Source organism: Diabrotica undecimpunctata, chromosome 11 (genome assembly GCF_040954645.1).
Source record: "Diabrotica undecimpunctata isolate CICGRU chromosome 11, icDiaUnde3, whole genome shotgun sequence".
NCBI classification, from domain to species: domain Eukaryota; kingdom Metazoa; phylum Arthropoda; class Insecta; order Coleoptera; family Chrysomelidae; genus Diabrotica; species Diabrotica undecimpunctata.
The window spans coordinates 1938986-1960486 of NC_092813.1; the positions used below are offsets into that span (position 1 = coordinate 1938986).

The window sequence follows — 21501 nt, forward strand, 5'->3', positions numbered from 1 at the left end:
ATTATTATCATATACTATAGTTGAGCACAATGTATCTTATTTTTTACGTACCATTTTCTCTTCCGATGCATAACATAACCCAGGTATTGTAGCTTTCGTGTTTTGATGGTTTCCACTATTTCCATTCCTGTGGTAATTCTTCTCATGACTTCATTGTTTGTTACATGCTCTGTCTATAATACTTATATTCAGATTTTTTCTGTAAATGCATATAATGATTCCTTTGTTTTAGTAGTCTACACTTTAAGGGTCTACGTTTTTATTTCTTAAAGCATAGTCGAGAAAATGTAATTATTGGACAGTCTAAGTCTCAATTCCAGTTACAGATCTCTTGTACCATTCAACACTTGTACGTCAATGAAATGGGAATGTACCAGTCTCATTTTGTTAAAGTTTGTTCGTGTTTTTCTATTCGAACTTTGATTTTTCTTTGGAGTAATCTTTGGAGTAATTTCTACTTGTTCTAGAGTCTTACCGGTAAATATCTTATGCACCTTACTGCCTTTTAATTGCAACAAGTTATCGATGGCGAGGCTGATAATCTCACACAATAGTTGTTGAATTCCGTTCCATTTTGTTTACCAGTTTTTTGTGTACTCTTGTCTTTTTTGCCATCCGTTTGCTTTATTTAAAGTTGATATTTTTTATTTATTTTCCCATTACTCTTTTCGATGTATGTTTTCGTCTGTTTCTTATGCCCCCTCTACTTCAGAGCCTATATAATAACAGTTCATGTTGATTATCTTAGTATATAATATAGTTTTATATTTTGTCAGTTGACCTTCAAAGTGTTTTATTTTTGATTGCTTGAGTGTTCTGCGTAAAAGAATACGAAATGCAAAAAATGGTGCAAACTCCATCTACAAGAAGAAATCGGAGAAAAGATCAAGTGGTTAAACTAACAACTAGGAGCAATAGAGCAAGACAGACGTACCCACAAATTGAAAGAATTCTATGAAAAGGTACAATCATTTAATCACAAGCGGACATCTGTAGTAAGGGGTATAAGTGATAACGAGCGAAGAATTGAACATGACCCCACAACGATGGGAAAATTTTGGAAAGAATATTGCTGCACAACCTTAAACAAAGTGGAGAAAACGAAATAAGTGAAGTTTGAAGACGTAGAAAAAACAGGGGGAGGGGTAAGAATAGAATGCCCTAACGTTGCTGAAATAAAAAAGGAAATAAATAGGGCAAAAAATGGTAAAGCAGCAGAAAAAGATAAATTAGTAAAAGAACTAATAAAGTACGGCGGTAAGCACCTACATAGGGAAAGGAATCAAATGCCTGTAGAGTGGACAACTGGAATAATTACACCAATCCACAAAAAAGGAGATAAGGAAAAATGCTCTAATCATAGAGCAATAACGCTTCTCAATAAAACTCATAAAATCATAGCTAACTTAGTTAACCAGAAATTAGAAGCATAATAAGAGAAAATATTAGGTGATTACCAGAACGGATTTCGTCCAGAACGATCAACAACAAACGCCATCCATATATTAGAACAAATAATTCAGAAATCCAGAGAATATAAAAAGGGCGATCATGGTTTTGTTGACTACTCTGCGAAACAGCTCCGCGGAGGTCATCCCAAACCATTGTCGGAGGTTTTTCAACCACGAGATACGACGGCGTCCCGGTCCTCAAATCTTTGTTTGGATTATATATTGTAAGCAGGCAAATTAATTATCTTAAATGAAACATATTAATTGTTTGCGCCGCAAAAAATTATCTTAGACTTTTTGTAGAACCGGCAACAGTGTGCGTGTCTTCAACCAGGAGTGCGCGCACCGAGGAGACGACAGGGAGATCCAGACTAGACATCAACCAGCAAAGCCGTTGGCAGTTTCGGTAAAGACAATAAATTCGTGCAAGAAACAGTTTTCATTTTACAAAAGACGATCATGTTTTTGTTTAAACAGCATTAAAGCCAGTATTTTACAGTCCACCGTAGTTTTAATTTTGCCTAGTTACAATACAATAAACATTAATCTTCCTTGTTTTAATAGGTTATCAGCTATGATTCCAGCCGTGGTGGGGTAAGCGTGATCACTGAAAAGGGCGATGTTACTACAAGTTTCTTACTAATCCAGAATGCTGGTATACAGGACTCTGGAAAATATTCCTGCAGCCCTTCAAATGCTGATGTTGCAAGTATACGAGTTCATTTATTAAATGGTAAGTTTTTAATTTTCACTTACCCTTTGGGATTATCAGGATATGCAGATTATTCTTTTTAGATATGAACTACTCTTGCTACTGCTTTACTACTGCTACCATTACTATTACTTTCTACGAAGTGGTGAAGAATTTTTGACTGGTCTGAGTGATTTTTGATTTTGGATTTATTGACAACATACGATTCATATATGACGACTAGTTTCTAGGATGACAGCTTTATTACCTACAGGCAGTTTTGGTTTTTTCGATTAATCAATCCTTTTTTTTTTCTATGATATTTTGTTTTTATTTTTTCAGAATATGTATTTTACATGTAAATGCAAACCATGCTTATGATGGAACACACTGTTTCATTAATTTCACCATATACCATATGGGTTTTTTACTATATGTATAATAGACAGCAGATTGCTCAAAAATTATGGGTGATACGAACAAAAATTAGGCCATATTTGGATTCAACACATAATAATCTAGAGAAATCACCTATTTAAATAAACAGTTTTTAAAAAGTTATTCTTTGTCTTTGTAATTATTTTATTCTAAATTTCTTTGAATTTAGTTTATGTGTCAACTTTCTGTTTTTATTTTAAAAATAGGTGTCATCCCAATTTTCTTACGACTAAATATAATATCGTCTTCAACTATTATTGTTCTATTTTCTTTTACTATGTTCTTTTACTTTTTGTATCACATTTCTACACGTCTCTTGTGTACATCGTGTATTTTTAATAATTGGTAAAACTGATGACACTTGTCATCTTATCAACAAGGTATTTCTTCCTTACTTCTGATAAACAGTAGAAAGCAGGGTTCAGTTTTATACTGTTTTAATGGGCTGTTTTCAGTTAAATATTTTATTTTTCATTGTAATTTCAACCTCCACCTAGGGGTAAGTCTTCAATATTACCTTTCAAAACTTCACTGTTCTTTTTTAATTTATTCATTGTTCTCATTTTCTGTATTCTTGTTTTTGGAAGAACAAGATTTTATATTTCAATTATTTGTAAATTTTAACTCATATATTCAAGTGGTTTTAGAATTTGTCAAGTATATGCTTTAGTAACTGTCAATTTTATATAAGAATTCTATTGTCAAAAAATGAGAAAGGGAGACAAATCGGACCCGGAAAATTACCGAGGAATTAATTTATTAAAAACAACACTAAAATTAATAACCAAAGTGATAGCAATAAACTGCACTAAAGCATAAACTGAATGAAATTATAACACAAACAGAAGAACAACAAGGTTTTAGGTCAGGAAGATCATGCACCGACGCAATATAAATAATGAGGCAAGTGCAAGAGAAATCATTAGAATACAACAAACCGGCATATCTATGTTTCGTGGACCTTTTGTCAATTATCTGGATGGTCTCGATATTCACGTGATGATTGAGTCTATCTGGGTGGTTACGAGCGGGATAGTCTTTTTAAATGTTACGGTTTCTAATCTAGCACGGAGCACCAAAGATATTCCTTAGTACCTTCTTCCGGAAACGTTGGATTATCTGTATTACTTTCGCTGGTACAAACTTATAGTTGTATACCACAACTCGAAACAGCCTTGAGGATTTGATTTTAGAGCAGGAACTTGTTATGAGCGGATAATTTGTCCCTTCTGCTCCTTTATTTGTTAGTCACGGTGGGTAGTCTATACTTTCTACAATAGTCACCAACACCTCCATTATCAGTCATTCGGTCTTGTAGATTTACTTCCAGAATTTTTAAAAATTTCTAAATGATTTTAATCTTTTTTATCTTAATTTTTTAACTTTTCCTTTTTACTTCCTTTTGCCTTCTTTAATTGTGTGATATTTGGCGAATAGTACTTTTAATTTTGTGTAAATGTAATATTTATATTATTTATTCTTCTTCTTCAAGTGCCATCTCCGCGACGGAGGTCGGCAATCATCATAGCTATTCGGATTTTTGAGACGGCTGAAAAGTTCATTTGATGTACATCCGTACCACTCGCTCAGGTTGCGCAGCCATGACATTCTGCGCCTCCCTATGCTTCTTTTTCCTTGAATGTTTCCCTGCATAATCAGTTGGAGCAAGGTGTATTTCTCTCCATGTGTAATATGTCCGAGATATTCCAATTTTCTTGTTTTAACTGTATTTCAAATTTCTATTTCTTTATTCATCCTTCTCAGAACCTCTTTGTTTGTGACGTGTTCTGTCCACGATATTTTCAGAATTCTTCTATACACCCACAGCTCGAATGATTCCAGTTTTTTCATTAATGTCGCATTCAAGGTCGAAGATTCCATTCCATCAAATAAAGTCGAAAAAACATAGCACCTCGCCAACCTAACTCTTAGTTCCAATTTTAAATCCCTTGTACATAGCACTCTTCTCATTTTGTTGAAATTTGCTCTAGCCTTTTCTATTTTGATCTCCTGAATGTAATCATTTGTGGAGTTAATCGTTGTTCCCAGAGATGCATATTTATCCACTTGTTTGACGTTGGTTCCGTTTATTAGGAGATTCTCGTTATTTTTTTGAGTTTTCGATATTTTCATAAATTTCGATTCATTGGTAGACCATACTCTTTTCCATTCCGCTAGCTCCGCTATTCTGGTCACCAGTCTCTGAAGATATTCAATATTTTTGGCTAAGATCACAGTGTCGTCCACATATCTAATGCTGTTAACGGGAACTACATTTACCTTTATTCCAGCTGTTTCACCCTTAAAAGCGTTTTTCAGAATCTCTTCGGTGTAGGTATTAAAATGAATTGGCGGCAATATGCATACCTGTCTCACTCCACTTCTAATTTCAATTTCTTCTGACAGCTGTTCGTTAACACGTACTTTTATTCGGTGTTTATAGTATAAATTTAATATGATCCTGAGATCGTTGTAGTCAATCTTCTTTGAGTTTAGGACATTCATTAATTGTTTATGTCGTACTTTATCGAATGCTTTATTATAGTCAATAAAACATGCGTATACATATCTTGATTAACGTCCAGGTATCTTTGTATCAGTATATTAAGTGAAAAAAGAGCTTCACGCATTCCTAGGCCTTTGTGAAAACCAAATTGTGTATCATTAACGTCTATGTCCAGTTTGTGATATATTCGGTTATGGATGACTTTTAGTAGTAACTTTAGCACATGAGACATCAAGTTAATGGTGCGGTGATCTCTGCATTCTCTTGCGTTGACATTGCGAGACAAATAAAATCGAAGTTAACCACTCTTTGGGTAATACGCCTGAACTATAAATTTGAACAATTAAATATTATTTATTGGCACAATATAAAACATGTAATAACCATTTATTTGGTAGCCAATCTTTTCAAAACAAAGAAATCATTAATTTCGATATACGTCTATAAAAAAGTAATAGAAAATTTAATTTATAAACAAAAGAATAAATAATTTAATAATAAAAAAATTTAACACAAATAGCTAAAACTACTACATTAAAAATATTTATGTAAATACTAACATATCTTTCTTTTAGGTGAAATGCCAGCTGCAATGCAAACAGGCTCCGCTGGATTGTCCAGCAGCTCGTTTAATATTTTCGCTCTCATCATAGTTTCTTACATATACACATCCTGCTATTTTAGCAACCTTGATATAAACCAAGGAAGTTGAAGGTTTTTATGTTTGGGAAATATTAATTTGTAAATAACTGGGTATTCTTCTTAATCTTAAGTAAATCATTGTTAACTTAATTTGTTTTTTCGGAATATCTCTTAAAAAATAAAATACTAGTGGGAATATTTTAGTGGGGATTCTTGTTAACAGGGTATATGTTATTATATTTAAAATCAACCAGTTGACTGATTTTAAAATATTTTTATTTAACACGTTCTCTAAACAAGCACAGCTTTTTTCTAAGTGCAGTAATACACATTTATAAAAAATTGTTAATATAATTTAACCTATTATTATTTGACAATAGTAGAGTGGTTAATATAAGCCATTGACGCAAAAACTCCAACAAAGCAAACCGATAAAAAATTTACCAAGAAAGAAAAAATTAATAAATGAATGAGAACATATCCTACTAACACTTTCCAAGTTACTTTCAAACAGTAGACAACAATGGTTGATCTATAAATCTGTTTTTTCCCTAAAGGAAATAAACCCTATTTTATATAGTTTTTTTTATGGCTTCGGGCAGTTTGCCATACAGCCAGTTACATGATCTTTTAATCTCATTAGGCGCAGTAAAAAGTTTTTTAATTATTTGCAATCGAATAGACTAAAATAGATAAATTTAAAGTTGGGAAATCAGTACAACAATTAATAAAAAGAAGAGAAAAAATATATATACATACACATATACAGTGATGAGTGTCTTACCACCCGGCAAAATAGCGGATAGGATAGGAAACAGATTAAGTTGTGAGATAGTACGAGATAAGGCTAGTATTAGACGTGTCTGTTTGACTTCAGTCATAATTATACGGATGACCTCGAAAATATTTTATTTTAATAATTTCTGATGTTAGAATAAATGATTAAATATATTAAGATATATTATAGTAAAAAACATTAATTAGTAGCGATTTTAAATTATAAATCTTTAAGTTTATTTAATAATAAAAATAACTCAACTGAAATATTTGACTAAACTAAAGGTAGGTATGTTTTAGTCCGAAAACAATTATTGTATGTAAAATTGGAGTAATAGTTAGAGACGTTGTCTATTGACAAGAAGACTGGGGTTCAATTCACACCAAGGGTAAAATTTTTGTTTTACTCAATCAAAAATAATAGAAAATATGATACATATTAGGTAACAAGTTTTCGAAAAACTCATTATTTACAATTTATTCTTATTCCAATGTTATAAAATAGAAATACAAAATATTTCAAATTCAATTCCAGTTTAACAGTCTTCAGTTGTGAATGGAAAATAATCCATTGAAGACTGTTTAATGGCAAGTCCATCACTAAATTCTCAGTGTTAATATCAATTCCTCTGTACAGGTAATGATTTTCAAAACAATTGACGACATTGGAATGGATGCGCGCGAACAGCTACCTGCTTTATAGCTAACCAAATCATCAAGCCTTCAAGTTATCAAATAATAACACACCGAGAAGTGTTATTTACGGTAAACAGAAACTTTTTATTGAAAAAACAATTCGTGAAAAGGATTTTAACGGTCGAGGAAAAAGTGCAAATTGTTGTCTGGCATGTGAATGGATTATCAGACAACATGATTAGACAACAATTTGTAAATATGTTTCCAAATAGGCCGGCTCCATCACGATCAACAATTCAGTCTATTATACGTAATTTTTTTACTTATGGATCCGTGTTCGCTCCAAGAGGAGTTCGCAGACGAAGGGAGGTAAATCCAGATTTGGAACTAAGGGACACTTTGATTTGTGCAAGTATTGAGCAAAATCCTACCCAATCAACATCTTGTCTCGGAGAACAATATGGAATTCCAAAATTTAGAGTAGGTGAAATTTTTTAAAGACATCGATACCGTCCCTATAAACTTCATAAATCCAACGAACAATTCCCTGGGGATCAATATAGACGTTTAGAATTTTGTCAAACTGCAATGTAAATGTCACATCAAGATGAACATTTTTTAGAGAACGTTTTGTTCACCTATGAATGTACGTTTTCATTGCATGGCCGTCACAATTCAATCAATGCTAGGTATTGGTCTCGAGGAAATCCTCGTCAGATTTATGTCGCTCGTACCCAGTGTCTTCGAAAAGTAAATGTTTGGGGAGGCATAATAGGGAATCATGTCATTGGTCCATTTTTTATAAACGGTATGTTGACTGGGCGGAAATACTTGGAACTTCTGCAAAATGAAATTGTCCCAGCCCTTCGTAATTTACCAATAACTTTCGATTCCATATGGTTTCAATACCATGGTTGTCCTGTACATAATTCTCGCATCGTCAGTGAATATCTCAGTGCGACTTTTCCTAATCGATTGATTAGTGGCCACGGAGATATTTTTTGGCCTGCGATCTTGCACCTTGTGATTTTTTTTATTTGGGGATATATCAAGTCCAAACTATATGAGAGATATAACGATGAGAACATCGTGCCTTGAACTCTGATCCATCAGACTTTTATAATTCTTTAGTGACAGTTTGGGTTATTGTTCTGCTGCTAATGAAGGCTTATTTGAACATATTGTAAATACGTTTATTTACAATATTTTTTTATTTTTGTAGAATTTTTACTTATTTAAACATTCTTTAAAAGTTCTTTTAATTTTGAAAAATTTTTACTTCATTTTCGAAAGTACGACGATACTGTTTTGTCAATAAGATTTTTTGTTTTAACTTTAAACACTTCTAATACTAGTAACGACTGACATAAATGTTTATTGATTCAAAGCAAAGCGATCTTTGCATAATTTCAAATTATTAAAAAAAAAAAAAAGAAAATCACATGTGGGTTTTGAACTCTAATCGTCTGCGATGTCTGTGTCGCAATGTCGAATTCTTACCACTAATCCACGAAGGATTTATAAATATTCTGTCACAAGAGTGTATGAAACTCCTCAAATCATAGTAGAAATTATTCTTGGTTAATATTTTAAAACTTTAGATTAAATAATCACTATTAATTAAATTATTTTATTCACATTTTTGCTTTATTGTGGTCAATCAGTTTTTACTTTATGCGAAATTAAAAAATGGAAATACGTCACACATTCGACGTTACTCATAATAATTATGACCGAGGTGATTTAGCTCGAAGCTAACGTCTAAAGGTGTGAGACTATCGCTAGTGATAATGTAATGTAATATAAATTATAGGTTTCTCCGATTATTTCTCACCTCTACGAGTTTCATCTCTTTTTATTTCACAAGGTAACTGTGTTTTCTATCTCTTACGTTAAAAAGCCGGGTGGTAAGACACTCATCACATATCCATAGACACATACAATTAACATGGGTCACTCGCTTCACGTCCAGAGGCCCATCAGGACATTATAATATATAACATAAACAGGAGAACTAGGCCACGGTAAATAGGATTAAACATATATATAGGAGAGAAAACATGGGTAAAACTGAAAACAAAATTTTTTTTAACTAAAGAAAAATATTACATTTGGTCAAAAAATCGATTATGCAATAGTAAATTAATCTATTTTGAGCCGCTAGGGCAGATAAAATGATAAACGGAGATTTACCGGTACTATGAACTATATTATTGTATAATAATGTGGATTCCAAATTATATTTGGCACAACCACAAATTACATGATCTAGGTCACCTTCTACTCCACATTCCACGCAGTTTTTACTCTCGATCACATGAATTCTTGCAAGATGAGCAGGAAAACAAGCATGTCCAAATTTTAGCCTAGATATGGTTGTTATATAACGCCTAGGGACATTATAATTTCTATGCCAATGTGCAACAGGGACATAGATCACTCCATTTATATTTAAAAACTGCCTTGCGTGAAGCAACCAAATCAGAAATACTGGGTAGATATTCTTTGGTATCCACTGAATAAATACTTAATTTGGCTTGTTGGTCCACATGTTCATTATGTTTAATTCCACTGTGTGCTTTGGCCCATATAAATATCACATTTTTTATTTTCTTTAAAGTGTTTCATAAATTTTTTAATTAATATTATGTAGGGATTAGAGTATGTGGTTGGAAAAAAAGGTTGGTTAATGGCTGTGAGAACTGTGAGAATCTGAAACAATAATAACGGAGGATTCTCTGTTAGAAACAAAAAGAAGGGCTTGATATATGGGAATTACTTCCGCATTAAATATGGAAATATTTGCTTTTAATTTGAACATTTTTCTACCTTCTCCATGGGGATGTAAAAGGCACATCCTGTACCGTCTTCTGATTTGGAAGCATCCGTGTAGATAGTACTGTAGTAATCCCAATTGGATTATTTTATATAGTTAAAGATGTATATGATTTGTAATAGCACGATGCATATATTTGATTCTTTGATATAGATAACTCTAATGTTATAGCCAATTGTTTGCTTGCATGCGACTTCATCATTGTAGTTTGGTATGTGGAGTTGTGTGTCCTGCGGAACAGGTCATCTTCCGAAGGTGGTCAGAGGAGAAACGGCTTGGATGCTGAAATTGTTGTTTTCAGATTTTTTTTATTTAATTGAATATGTGAATGAGTTGAATATATCAATGACATAGTTATATAAGCTGAATTTATTTCACGTTGAGCGTAACTGTGACTGTATCCTCTCTATGGACAGGTATAATTGTGTAATGGGATCCGTAAACCACAGAAAACCGACCCCTACCTGTCTGTGTGCAAAGATCGAAGTGACCTATTTATCTGAGTATTCGGCAAAGAAGTCGAGTTATCTCCAGGGTATCGACTGGTAGAAGTCAGCAGTTTTTTAGTGAGGAAGGGTAGTTTTTGTTTGGGGTGTTTGATAAATACATTGCCGAAAGATGAGCAGGTAGTTTTAAGTGGTATTTTCGGCTCTGAAGTTTTCACCTCTGATAGTTTGTAACGTAGAACTCCTGCACAGGGAGTATCCTTGGATGTTCGATAGTTGATATATTAGGGCAGGAGAGTAGTAGGTACTCAATGTGACCTCTGAGTTGGGGTCGGTCCCCCCATAGCTTCAGGTCAATTCTTTCTTTAGCATTGTGTGTAGCATGGCCGCTAAAGTTGGGATATCTAAAGAGTATGACTTGAGTTTTATTAATATTTAGCGTTACTCTCCTGCATTACCTGTCGGCATCTTTTAAGTGATTTTGAGCATATCTTCTGGCGACACCTGTATCTCGAGAGCAGTATCATCGGCGTAAAGTAGTGTTAATGTATTTGTGTCTCGTGGGTTGGAGAAGTCGCTATTGTATATTGTGTAGAGTATGGGTGCCAACCCATACTCTTGAGGACAGAACCTTGTGGCACTCCTGCGCTAGAAGTAAAGAGTGTTGTAAATTGGCCATTAACAAAGACATATGAGTTTATTAATCCGACAAAGGAGATGGGCAGGCTGACGTTCAGAATATCGAGAAAAATGCTGAGAGAATGTTTTTTATTATTAAACTTTTAAGTGATGGGTAACGATTTTAGTCAAAGTGGTTATCATTGAGTGACGTTATTTAAAGCCGAATTGAAAGTAGTGAATGATATTTTTTCGTAGTAAAGAGTACGAGTTTTTCCTTAAGGATCCTCTCGAAGACTTTAGCCATAACATTTCATACCAAATCGTGATGGCTACTGTCGACGGTGATGAAAAGTAGCAGAGTTTGAGTGATGCGGTAACTATGTTCATCAGGTAGATATTTCACGAAGTTCCTGGGAATTTTGTCAGGACCTGGTGAATTGGAGTTGTGTATTTGATAGTAGTTGTCCAATGTTTTTAATCTAAAAAGATCCTGAGCGGATGTTTATGGGGTACTTGTAGGTCGAAAGGGATTTCAAGCTATCGTTGTGCATCTCTTTCAGTAAGTACACGAAAGGCTTGATCAAATATGGGATTGTTTGGGCTGGTGAATATATTTTGAAGGTGCGTTTTGAAGACTTCTGAAGACTGGTGGTCTATCAGGGTTTTAACTTTATTGGTCATTTGGCTCATCTTTATCTTTGCATTTTTCTATAATTTGTTGAAGGTTATCGTTTTTTGTTGTTTAATATCTTTTTATTTTTTTAAGAGCTTTTTCGTAAAAAAAAATATTAATTTAACCTAATCTCTTTGGTAAATAGAAATTTTCGTGTTATAAAAAATATTTTAGAATATTCATCTTGTTGTAGAAATTATATTTTTTGTTAAATCTGTACGAAAATTTTTTGTAGAGTATTGTATCGAACTTTACATTGACATTTTTCAGTGAAATCTTTGTAAAGTTATTATCAACTTTAATGATGATGAAAAAAGTATTATTGTTTATATTTAAGATATTTGTATTTGTATATATATATATATATATATATATATATATATATATATATATATATATACATCCCGCTATACTTTTGAACTCTTTTCACGTTGCAGTAATTTAGCATCACCAAGAATTGCTATCATTTTCTATTTATAAATTGTGTATGTTCGTTTAGGGCACCTTTGTAGGCTTGGCACTGTTGTCGGTTTTTTAATATTCCGATTTTTTTTATATATTTAATTTTTACATCAAACCTACGTTTTAACATCGAGCGGTAAAATCACTGTATTTGGCATCATTTTAGAGCCAGTAGATGTTGCCGGTATTAATCCTTAAAATAATATTTTAGATACCTAAATATCGATCGGTTGTTTGGGTCAAGTTCGAATAACGACATTGAAACTACCTGCTCACAAGTTGCAGTCTCAACAGGTTTTTTTCTTCGTTTAGATGTTATATTTATTCAACCTAGATATTTTTGCCCAGAGAATCGTGTAGGGGAATATTTTACATAAATTTTAATTTACAACCTGTTTAGTCGAAGCTATCGATGAATAGTTTGAGATAAATATTATGATTTTATGGGATTAAGGCCTTTATTATTGGTTGTGATTGTGATAATGTTTGAAATTTTGATTTCAATTCCGGAAATCGTTCTCAAAAAACGTTTTTCTGTACAAAATGTGTATACACATGTTTACATAATTAGTACAATAAACAAAGCTATTGTAAAATAATAGTGGAAATCAAAACGTTAAATATTAGTTAATTAAAAATGTAATTTTCATCTCAATAACGACCAATAATTGTGGCTTAATCACATAAAAAAATAATATTTGACTTTGACCATGCCATAAGAAAGTAGTTCACGGAACCTCGCTAAATAATTTAAAAAAATCTTATACAGAAATTTAAATTCTAAATAGTATGAGGGGTAGCTGACGAAAAATTCGTAAAGACGTACAGTTGATGTTGCTTTGTTTTTTTAAACAATCTTAAAAGGCAAAAAAAAATAATTTTTTGCTTATAAAACGTTTTGTATACATTCTAAAGAAAAATAATTCAAATAATAGTTGTAGACCATAAAAAGTTTTTTATGTAGAGAAATACCAAATTTAAATACATAAATAATTGATATAATTCCAAAAAACCGTAAACTCTATGATATTATGTTTGTAGTAATTTATAAATAATGTTAATAACTTTGTTTTTGACCTAACGACAGGCAATTATGGCAATTGATGAGTTATTAAAGTGTGCTAAATATCAAGCAGATCAAAAAATATTTTACAATTTATTCAATTTGTTTATGACAGAAAGCGATTATTTAAACAACTGTACTTGTCCAAACAGTATGACTCTACAAGTATTTTGTAACTTGCAATCGATTCTTTTCGCTTTTAGTTTTAGGGTATATTAAAAAAACTTTAACATATTATTAAATTTTTTATTAAAAACCAGTTTGAATAGGGGACTTTTTAGTTTTTAGACCACTTCACGTTTTTTCAGTTTCTTTGACAAGTGAGGATTATCTATTCGCTTATTTCTTAATATGGGCTATGAGCAATTATCTAGTCAAGTCAACACTATTATAGAAGTTACCCATACATTTTTAGTAGTCATTCAGACGGTTCATCTTAATTGTCCCCATATGGAACATAAGTCCGAGAAAAGTCTTAAATTCTGTTTGTGTTGTTTCTTTCCAAAACGCAATCCTCGATTTTTCTGAACGACTTTGTGCAAATATTTCGTCAGAGTCAATCAGAGTCACTTCCACCATTCATTTAATCTACATCGTCCTCGCCAGATGCTTCTAACAATGATTGTAATTCAGCAGTGGTCAATCTACTTTTATGTTCATATTTAGCTTTTTTAGATGTCGAAGGCATATTATTTACATCCATCTTTTTATAAATACTATAACTCACTTTTACGGAGGTAATTAACAATTAAAATGTTCTACTAAAACTATCAACTTACGACTTCCAATACTATAAGGCCACTTGAGGTATAATACGTTTTTACTCAATAATAGTTCCTGTATAAGTAAAATTGTTTTTTAATGTGCTCCATTGAAGCACACTAGACATATTCCAGTTTTGCCATCACATTCTTCAGAGTATGTTTTAACTTTTTTAACTTTTCTATCGTCCTTTCTACTAGTCATGCTTTTTCTTAAAATTTTGTTACATCTTGTACACTTTCTTTTCTTTGTATTATCTACATCGCTTTGCCTGAGATGGTATTTTTGGGTGTAACTGTTCGTGAGGGTTACAACATTTCTTTATTTGCAAATGCCTTCGCGAACTCCAGTCTGAACGCAAGGATAGGTTGTCGCTTTTTTACGTTTTCTATTATTTAGCAACTAAGCATTTACTACTGCGGTATTAAATGCGGTATTAAATATTAATTCCACTGCCACTTTCCGGTACCACTTCAGAATTTTGCGTATTGGGCTTTGGTAAGAAGCCACTTAATCACTAAAATCAACACTCTTTTTCACCAAGTTATAATCGAGAATAGTTTGTGGTTTTAGTACTTGTGTATAATTTTTCTTTTCATCTGATTAAACCAAGATATAACTATTATGTTTAAATGTTGTAAGGATTACAACTGGTCTTTTGTCGACCCATTTTATTACTTGTAAAATCAATAATGGGGTTAAGTTTCATCGTGAGTAACTGGTTGCAATTTTTTTAATCGAGATTTTGGTTTTACATGTTTTTATAGTACAACATCTGCACATGAATAATTCGTTTCTTGAACAATGATTTCAATTCATCGACCAATAGTATAAGATAAGGTTTTATTACGTCGTCCGGAATATTATAAACTGGTTCTTTTTCACAAATATATTGGAAATATGGTTTACATTCTATATTTAGAAAAATCTTTTACTGCAACTCTTGTTCCCATAAGACCGTATGTTATAAATAAATATATTCCTATAAGAATTATCTTGAAAGATGCAAAAAATACAATAAAAAAGTGCAATATTAAGTGTTATTTAAAAAATAATAAGTCATTCACGGGCGTACAGTTAAAAACAAAAGTTTTCAGTGTTCTATTGCTTGATTATTATTATCTGGTATTCTGAAAATGTTGACATTTTTTCCTGGTCTGATCTCCCTCAACGAACGTCATCTTTCTTAATTGGTGGGTTGTATTGATCAGGTCTCTTTAAGTGTTTTGTTGCTATCCATAGTGAATGATCTTCTTTAGACAATGTACTAATGTAGTGTTCAAATGTGGCATTGCGTACATCATGTAGCGCTCATCTTAATTGTCTGATTATCTACCTCTTGCTCTTTATTTTTCGACTATTAGTTGTATAATATAATTCGGAGTGTTATTTGTCTTTTCTTGATTTGGAATTGTTAATCGTGTAGCTCCATATGAAATAGTAGGAGATGAAAACGGCAGCATATTCATCCATAAAAAAAAGGAAACGCGATAAAGATATCTGAAACAACTGTTTTATGTTATAAGAGATGAAATAGTCCGAAATTACCAAAACAGGTGAACAGGGCACTATAAAGAGGAAGTAAAATTAGCTATGAAACAGCTTGAATGAGAAAAAGAAGTAAGCTTAGACCAAATACCAGCAGGAATTATTCAACTGAAGAAAAAAATTAAATCGATAACAATATTCACTCCATTTACAGAAAAGGCGGTGACCCGCAATTATTTTAAGAACTTCTTTTATAGCCTCCAGTCAACAATTTCCTAACCATGTTTAAAAAACGTACGGAATGCACTGTATATACTAACCCAAGTCGTCAACATACTTGTTGTTGCAGTTATGTATTACGATCAACTTAAAGGTTATGCACGACTCCCCTTGTATAGGTACACAGGCAAGCACATGCGGGAGAAAAAAGATTTGTCATACCGTTACATTATGTCAAATTTTAACGTTGAATATTTTATGGTCCCCTTTGGTTTATAAAACGAATGATCGACTTTTTCTCGCACAGATACCTGCTATGTAACTTTACAAAGCGAGTTTGCTGGGTATTAAAGAACCGTCTATGGCATCATATAATTTTACTCTAATATTTCACGTTCTGCGACGCATTCCACGTTTGACACATTGTCTTTTTTAGTTTTCTGTCATTCTATTTGTTAAATCCTATCTCATTCTCGTCACAGCGTCAAGGAGCAGTAAATGTGTGTACTCAACGGGAGGCATATGTCTAACAGTGAACGTTGGAGATTTTTCGAGTTTATCATATCTTCGTCTTTGAGTGCCTCTGCTATCGGAGATTGGATATCATTAGGGCGATTCTAATTTTATTTACTGCTGTTTTGAATAATTCGTTAGTGGTACAGCCAAACCACTCTCTTAAATTTCTTATCCAGGACATTCTTCTACAGCCTGGATTTCTGCGTCCTTGGATTTTTCCATGCATTATATTTTGTAGGAATGTGTACTTTTGTCCTCTCATCAGGTGGCCAAACTATTCAAGTTTTCTCTTTTTTATATTCAGTATAACTTCTGGATCGTTATTTATTCTGCGTATTACCTCTTCATTTGTAATTTTATCCACCCAACTTATTTTTAGTATACGGCGGTAGCACCACATCTCAAAGCTTTCAAGATTTTTAACATTCTTCTGTTTAAGAGTTAATGCCTCAACAACCGTAAAGCAAAGTACTGAATACATACTAAGTAGTTAACTAAAAGTGGACGTATGCAAAGAGACGTATGACGTAATCGTATGGTATTCGCTAATAATCCTGTCACGTAATATGCCACACACTTCTGTGCGTTAATTCGTTTTATTGCTCCCAGTTTAAGGTGTTATTAGATGCCGCCATGTTTAATTTTTCTCCACCATCGTATTACCTCCGTTAAATCCTATCATTTTAGGTTCCATATGTCATGATTAGACCTATAGGACCGGAGATACGCAACTAAGCCTCTTTTGACATAACGTATATAGGAGCAAAGATATATACCTAAAGTCCTTTTAGTGTTGATGTATTTGATTTGTACGTCGTAGTATTCTATTAGTTAAATGGTACCATTTGAGGTACTTTACGTCACGATTGGACTAATAGGATCGAAGATACATAACTAAGGCCCTTTTGCCAAGCTACTCTATTTAATTTTTATATCTCATTGTATTATATTAGTTAAATTCTATCACTTAAGGTACGAAACGTCACGATTGGACTAATAGGACCGCAGATACATAACTAAGGCCCTTTTGACAAGCTGATGTATTTTATTTTTCTATCTTATTGTATTCGATTGGTTAAATCCTATCATTTGAGGTACTGTACGTCACGATTGGGCCACTAAAAACAAAGATAGGTAACTTAGGCCCTTTTGACGTGATGCTGTATTTGATTTCTATGTCATTGTATTCTATTGGTTAAGTGCTATCATTTGAGGTATCGTACGTCACGATTGGACTAATAGGACCGAAGATACATAACTAAGGCCATTTTGACATGCTACTCCATTAAATTTTTATACCTCATTGTATTTTATTTGTCAAATCCTTTCATTTGAGGTACTGCACGTCATGATTGGACTAATAGAACTAAAGATACACAACTAAGGCCCTTTTGACATTGTTCTGCATTTGATTTTTCTATCCCATTGTATTATTTATGTTAAATCCTATCATTAGAGCTACAATACGTCACGATTGGACTAATAGGACCGAAGATACGTGACTACGGCCCTTTGGACATGTTGCTGTATTTAATTTTTTTATTTCATTGTTTTTAATTGGTTAAATCTTGTCATTTGAGATACTGTACGTCACGATTGGACTTATAGAAACGAAGATATATAATTAAGGCCTTTTTGACATGCTGCTATATTTGATTTTTCTGTCTTATTGTATTTTATTGGTTAAATCCTATCATTTGAGGTGCTGTACGTCGCGACTGGACGAATTGGAGCGAAGATACAATAGGTAGTTGCAATATATCATAACCCGTTAGTTTTAACCAAACATTATGCCAGAATGATTTATAGATGAAAAAAAAAAAATATATATATATATATATATATATATATATATATATATATATATATATATATATATATATATATATATATATATATATATATATATATATATATATTGTTGTGAATTTATTAAAAGGTTCAATATTTATAACACTTACGGATTTAATTTATTTCTTTATTTATATTAACTTATCTGACAATAATTTATTATATCCGTACGTAACAAATTCGCGAGCGCGGGTGTTGAGAATTAACTGTCCCTTCCAAATAAAATGTCCTTTATATATGCCATTGCCTTTACGCTAGAATCATCGAACAGCCTTCTCGATTAGCGGCGAAATTATAACGGTAAGGCAAACGGGTATTTTTACATCGGCTCGACCGTTTCTGGAAGGTCCCTTCAGGTAAATTTCTGCCGGCTAATAGAATACTCTCGTAAAATCTAAAACAGAACAGCATTAGTCATAATATGTACGGTTATTTTAGGCCAGGATAATTATCGTAACATTGCCCCCCTCTTAAAAGATGGTTCCTCCTGGAACCTTGTCGGAACTGGAACCGGAACTGTATGCTGGTATCGGCAACTGGACCCTCTTTTACAACTTCCAGTTGAATAAAAATGACAAGGGACGGCTTTCTCTCCGCACCAGTAACTATGCGGATTGCAACAGACTAACACCTGGACTTCGGTGTCTTTAAAGATCTCCTCCACCATATTTCGGATAACCCTCCAATCTAATTGGCGGCACTCCAACTTTGGCATGGCTAACTTTTGCACGTCGGACTCTAGTACGTGCTCTCTCAATTGAAGTAAGGCTTCCCACACATCTCGGTAGGTAGGTTGGTCACGGGCAGTGTCTTTTGTTACCAGGTAGAAAAGGTAACGTGATGCATCTTGGAGTTTCAAGGTTTTACCGGGAGCTGGCACCTGGCATTGAAGTTCTGCAACTCGACCAAACTTCCTTCGAAAGACGGATGCCAACCCTGGTGCGTCTTTGATACTGGCCGGGATGGTAAGGGCCAGCGAGTAGTCATCGGGGAGCGCGAGTAGATCTTGCTTTTCTTCAGTGGTAACACCATGTCTTGCTTTACCGGTACCTCCATAGGCACCCATGAATTCCTCAAACGTGAGGTCAGACACGTCTTGGACTTGGTTTACTTCCACTTCTTCATCTACGTCGTGGTCACCTTCGAAAGACGCCAGCCGGTTATGGTGTACTATCATCGGCTTTCCCCTCGGAATCTTGCTTATTCGGTAGATGACATCGTTGATCTTCTCCACAATGAGGTATGGACCTTCCCAAAACTGCTGCAATTTGGGAGAACAACCTTTTCGCTTCTTGGGATTATACAGCCATACTTTGTCGTTCTTCTTAAAGCAAGCCTTTTCGGCTTGTGTATCGTACCGTTTCTTCATTCTGTCGCTAGCGATCTGAAGGTGGGAACGGACCAACTCATGTACATCGTCCATTCTTCTTCGTAATTCGATCACATAATCTTCACCTGCTACATCTTCTCCAGGTTTACATCCAAACTCGAGATCACAAGGTAGTCGCATTTCGCGTCCGAATAGGACTTTGGCTGGTGTCTGGCCTCTTGATTCGTTAACAGCAGATCTGTAGGCCATTGTGAAGAACGGAAGGTATTGGTCCCAGTCTCGCTGATGATCGGACACCATCTTTGTCAAATACTTGCCAACTGTCCTATTCATTCGTTCTACCATACCATCCGATTGCGGATGATACGCGGTAGTTCTTGTTTTCTTCATGCCTAGTCTATCACATATTCCTTGGAATAGATCGCTTTCGAAGTTCCTGCCTTGGTCACTATGTATCTCCAAAGGCACTCCAAATCGGCTGATATATTCTTGGATCAACTTATCTGCAACGGTGGCGGCCTTCTGGTCGGGAAGTGCGTAAATCTCGACCCACTTAGTAAAGTAATCCATTACTACCAGCATGTACTTGCCTCCATTTTCACTTTCTGGAAATGGCCCAGCGATGTCCAAAGCTATTCTTTCAAACGGGCTTCCAACATTATATTGTCTCATAGGAGCTCTCCTTTTTCGGTGAGGCCCGTTACTCGTAGCACAAATAGTACATTTCTTACACCAGTCTTTTACGTCGTCGGAACTGTTCATCCAATAAAACCGTTCCCGAATTCGCTGAAGGGTTTTCCTTACACCAAAATGCCCTCCCGATAGACTGTCGTGTAACTGACGAAGTACTTCGGCTATTCTGCTCTTTGGGATCACCAACTGTCTTCTCTTCTCTGAACCGTCATCATTTTCCAGGACTCGTTTAAGCAAGCCATCTTCGATGATAAATGAGTCCCACTGGGCCCAATACGTCTTAACTACTGAGCATAGGTTTGATATTTCCTGCCAAGGTGGTCGACGGTTTTCCTCTTTCCATTTTCGGATTTTTTGTATAACTGGATCTCTCTCTTGTTCTTCCCTGATCTTAGTAGGCGTCCAGTCGTTGTTGACAATCGTCGTTCTTAGCACTGCTGCTTCCTTGGATTCCGTTTTGTTGCAGTGGGAACACTCTGCTGAGCATGGCCTTCTGGAAAGAGAATCAGCATTTCTGTGGCTAACTCCGGCCCGGTGCTCAATCTTAAAATCGTATTCTTGGAGTCGTTCGATCCACCTGGCTATCTGACCCTCTGGATTCTTAAACTGCATCAACCACTTAAGGGCGGCATGGTCGGTTCGGATTAGAAACTTTCTGCCATAGATGTATTGATAGAAGTGCTCTACTGATTTAACTACTGCTAGAAGTTCTCTTCTCGTGACGCAATAATTCCGCTCAGGTTTTGAAAGAACTTTACTAAAATATCCGAGGACTCGTTCCTGTCCTCCTTGAATCTGAGACAGCACTCCTCCAATTCCCACATTACTTGCATCCGTATCTAAGATGAACTCTCCTTCTGGCAGTGGATACCCCAAAATTGGTGCTGTTATTAAATGCTTTTTCAACGTTTCAAAGGCATTTTGGCAGTCTATATCCCAGCGGTATTCTCTTGCTTCCTCTGTAAGTCGCGTTAATGGCTTAGCGATATCTGCAAACTTCTTAATAAACCTCCGGTAGTAAGTACATAGTCCAAGAAAACTTCTCACTTGATGTTTGTCAGTTGGATTTGGCCATTCCTTAATGGAATCGATTTTTCCCTTATCCACGGCCACTCCTTCTTTACTGACTATATGACCCAGATAATTGACTTTACCTTGAAATAGCTGGCACTTCTTGGGGTTTAGCATCAATTGGGCAGCTTTAAGTCGATTAAAAACGTTTTCTAAATTCCTCAAATGATCTTCGAATGTCTCCCCCAAGACGATTATGTCATCTAAATAAACCAGGCATGTTTTCCAAGATAACCCTCTCAACACATTTTCCATAAGCCTCTCAAATGTCGCAGGAGCATTACAAAGTCCAAATGGCATAACGTTGAATTGCCACAATCCAGATCCTG

The 21501-nt window shown here is 34.3% G+C and overlaps 1 protein-coding gene across 1 annotated transcript in view; it reads left to right on the plus strand.

Moving 5' to 3' along the window:
* The window catches only part of LOC140452949 (uncharacterized), a 57200-nt gene extending 51402 nt beyond the window's left edge, over positions 1-5798 (plus strand). The window contains exons 5-7 of the mRNA XM_072547266.1: positions 1755-1857; positions 2016-2184; positions 5662-5798. Coding sequence (XP_072403367.1) covers positions 1755-1857; positions 2016-2184; positions 5662-5798 — 409 coding nt within the window. The remainder of the gene's footprint in view (positions 1-1754; positions 1858-2015; positions 2185-5661) is intronic.
* Positions 5799-21501: the final 15703 nt, after the last annotated feature.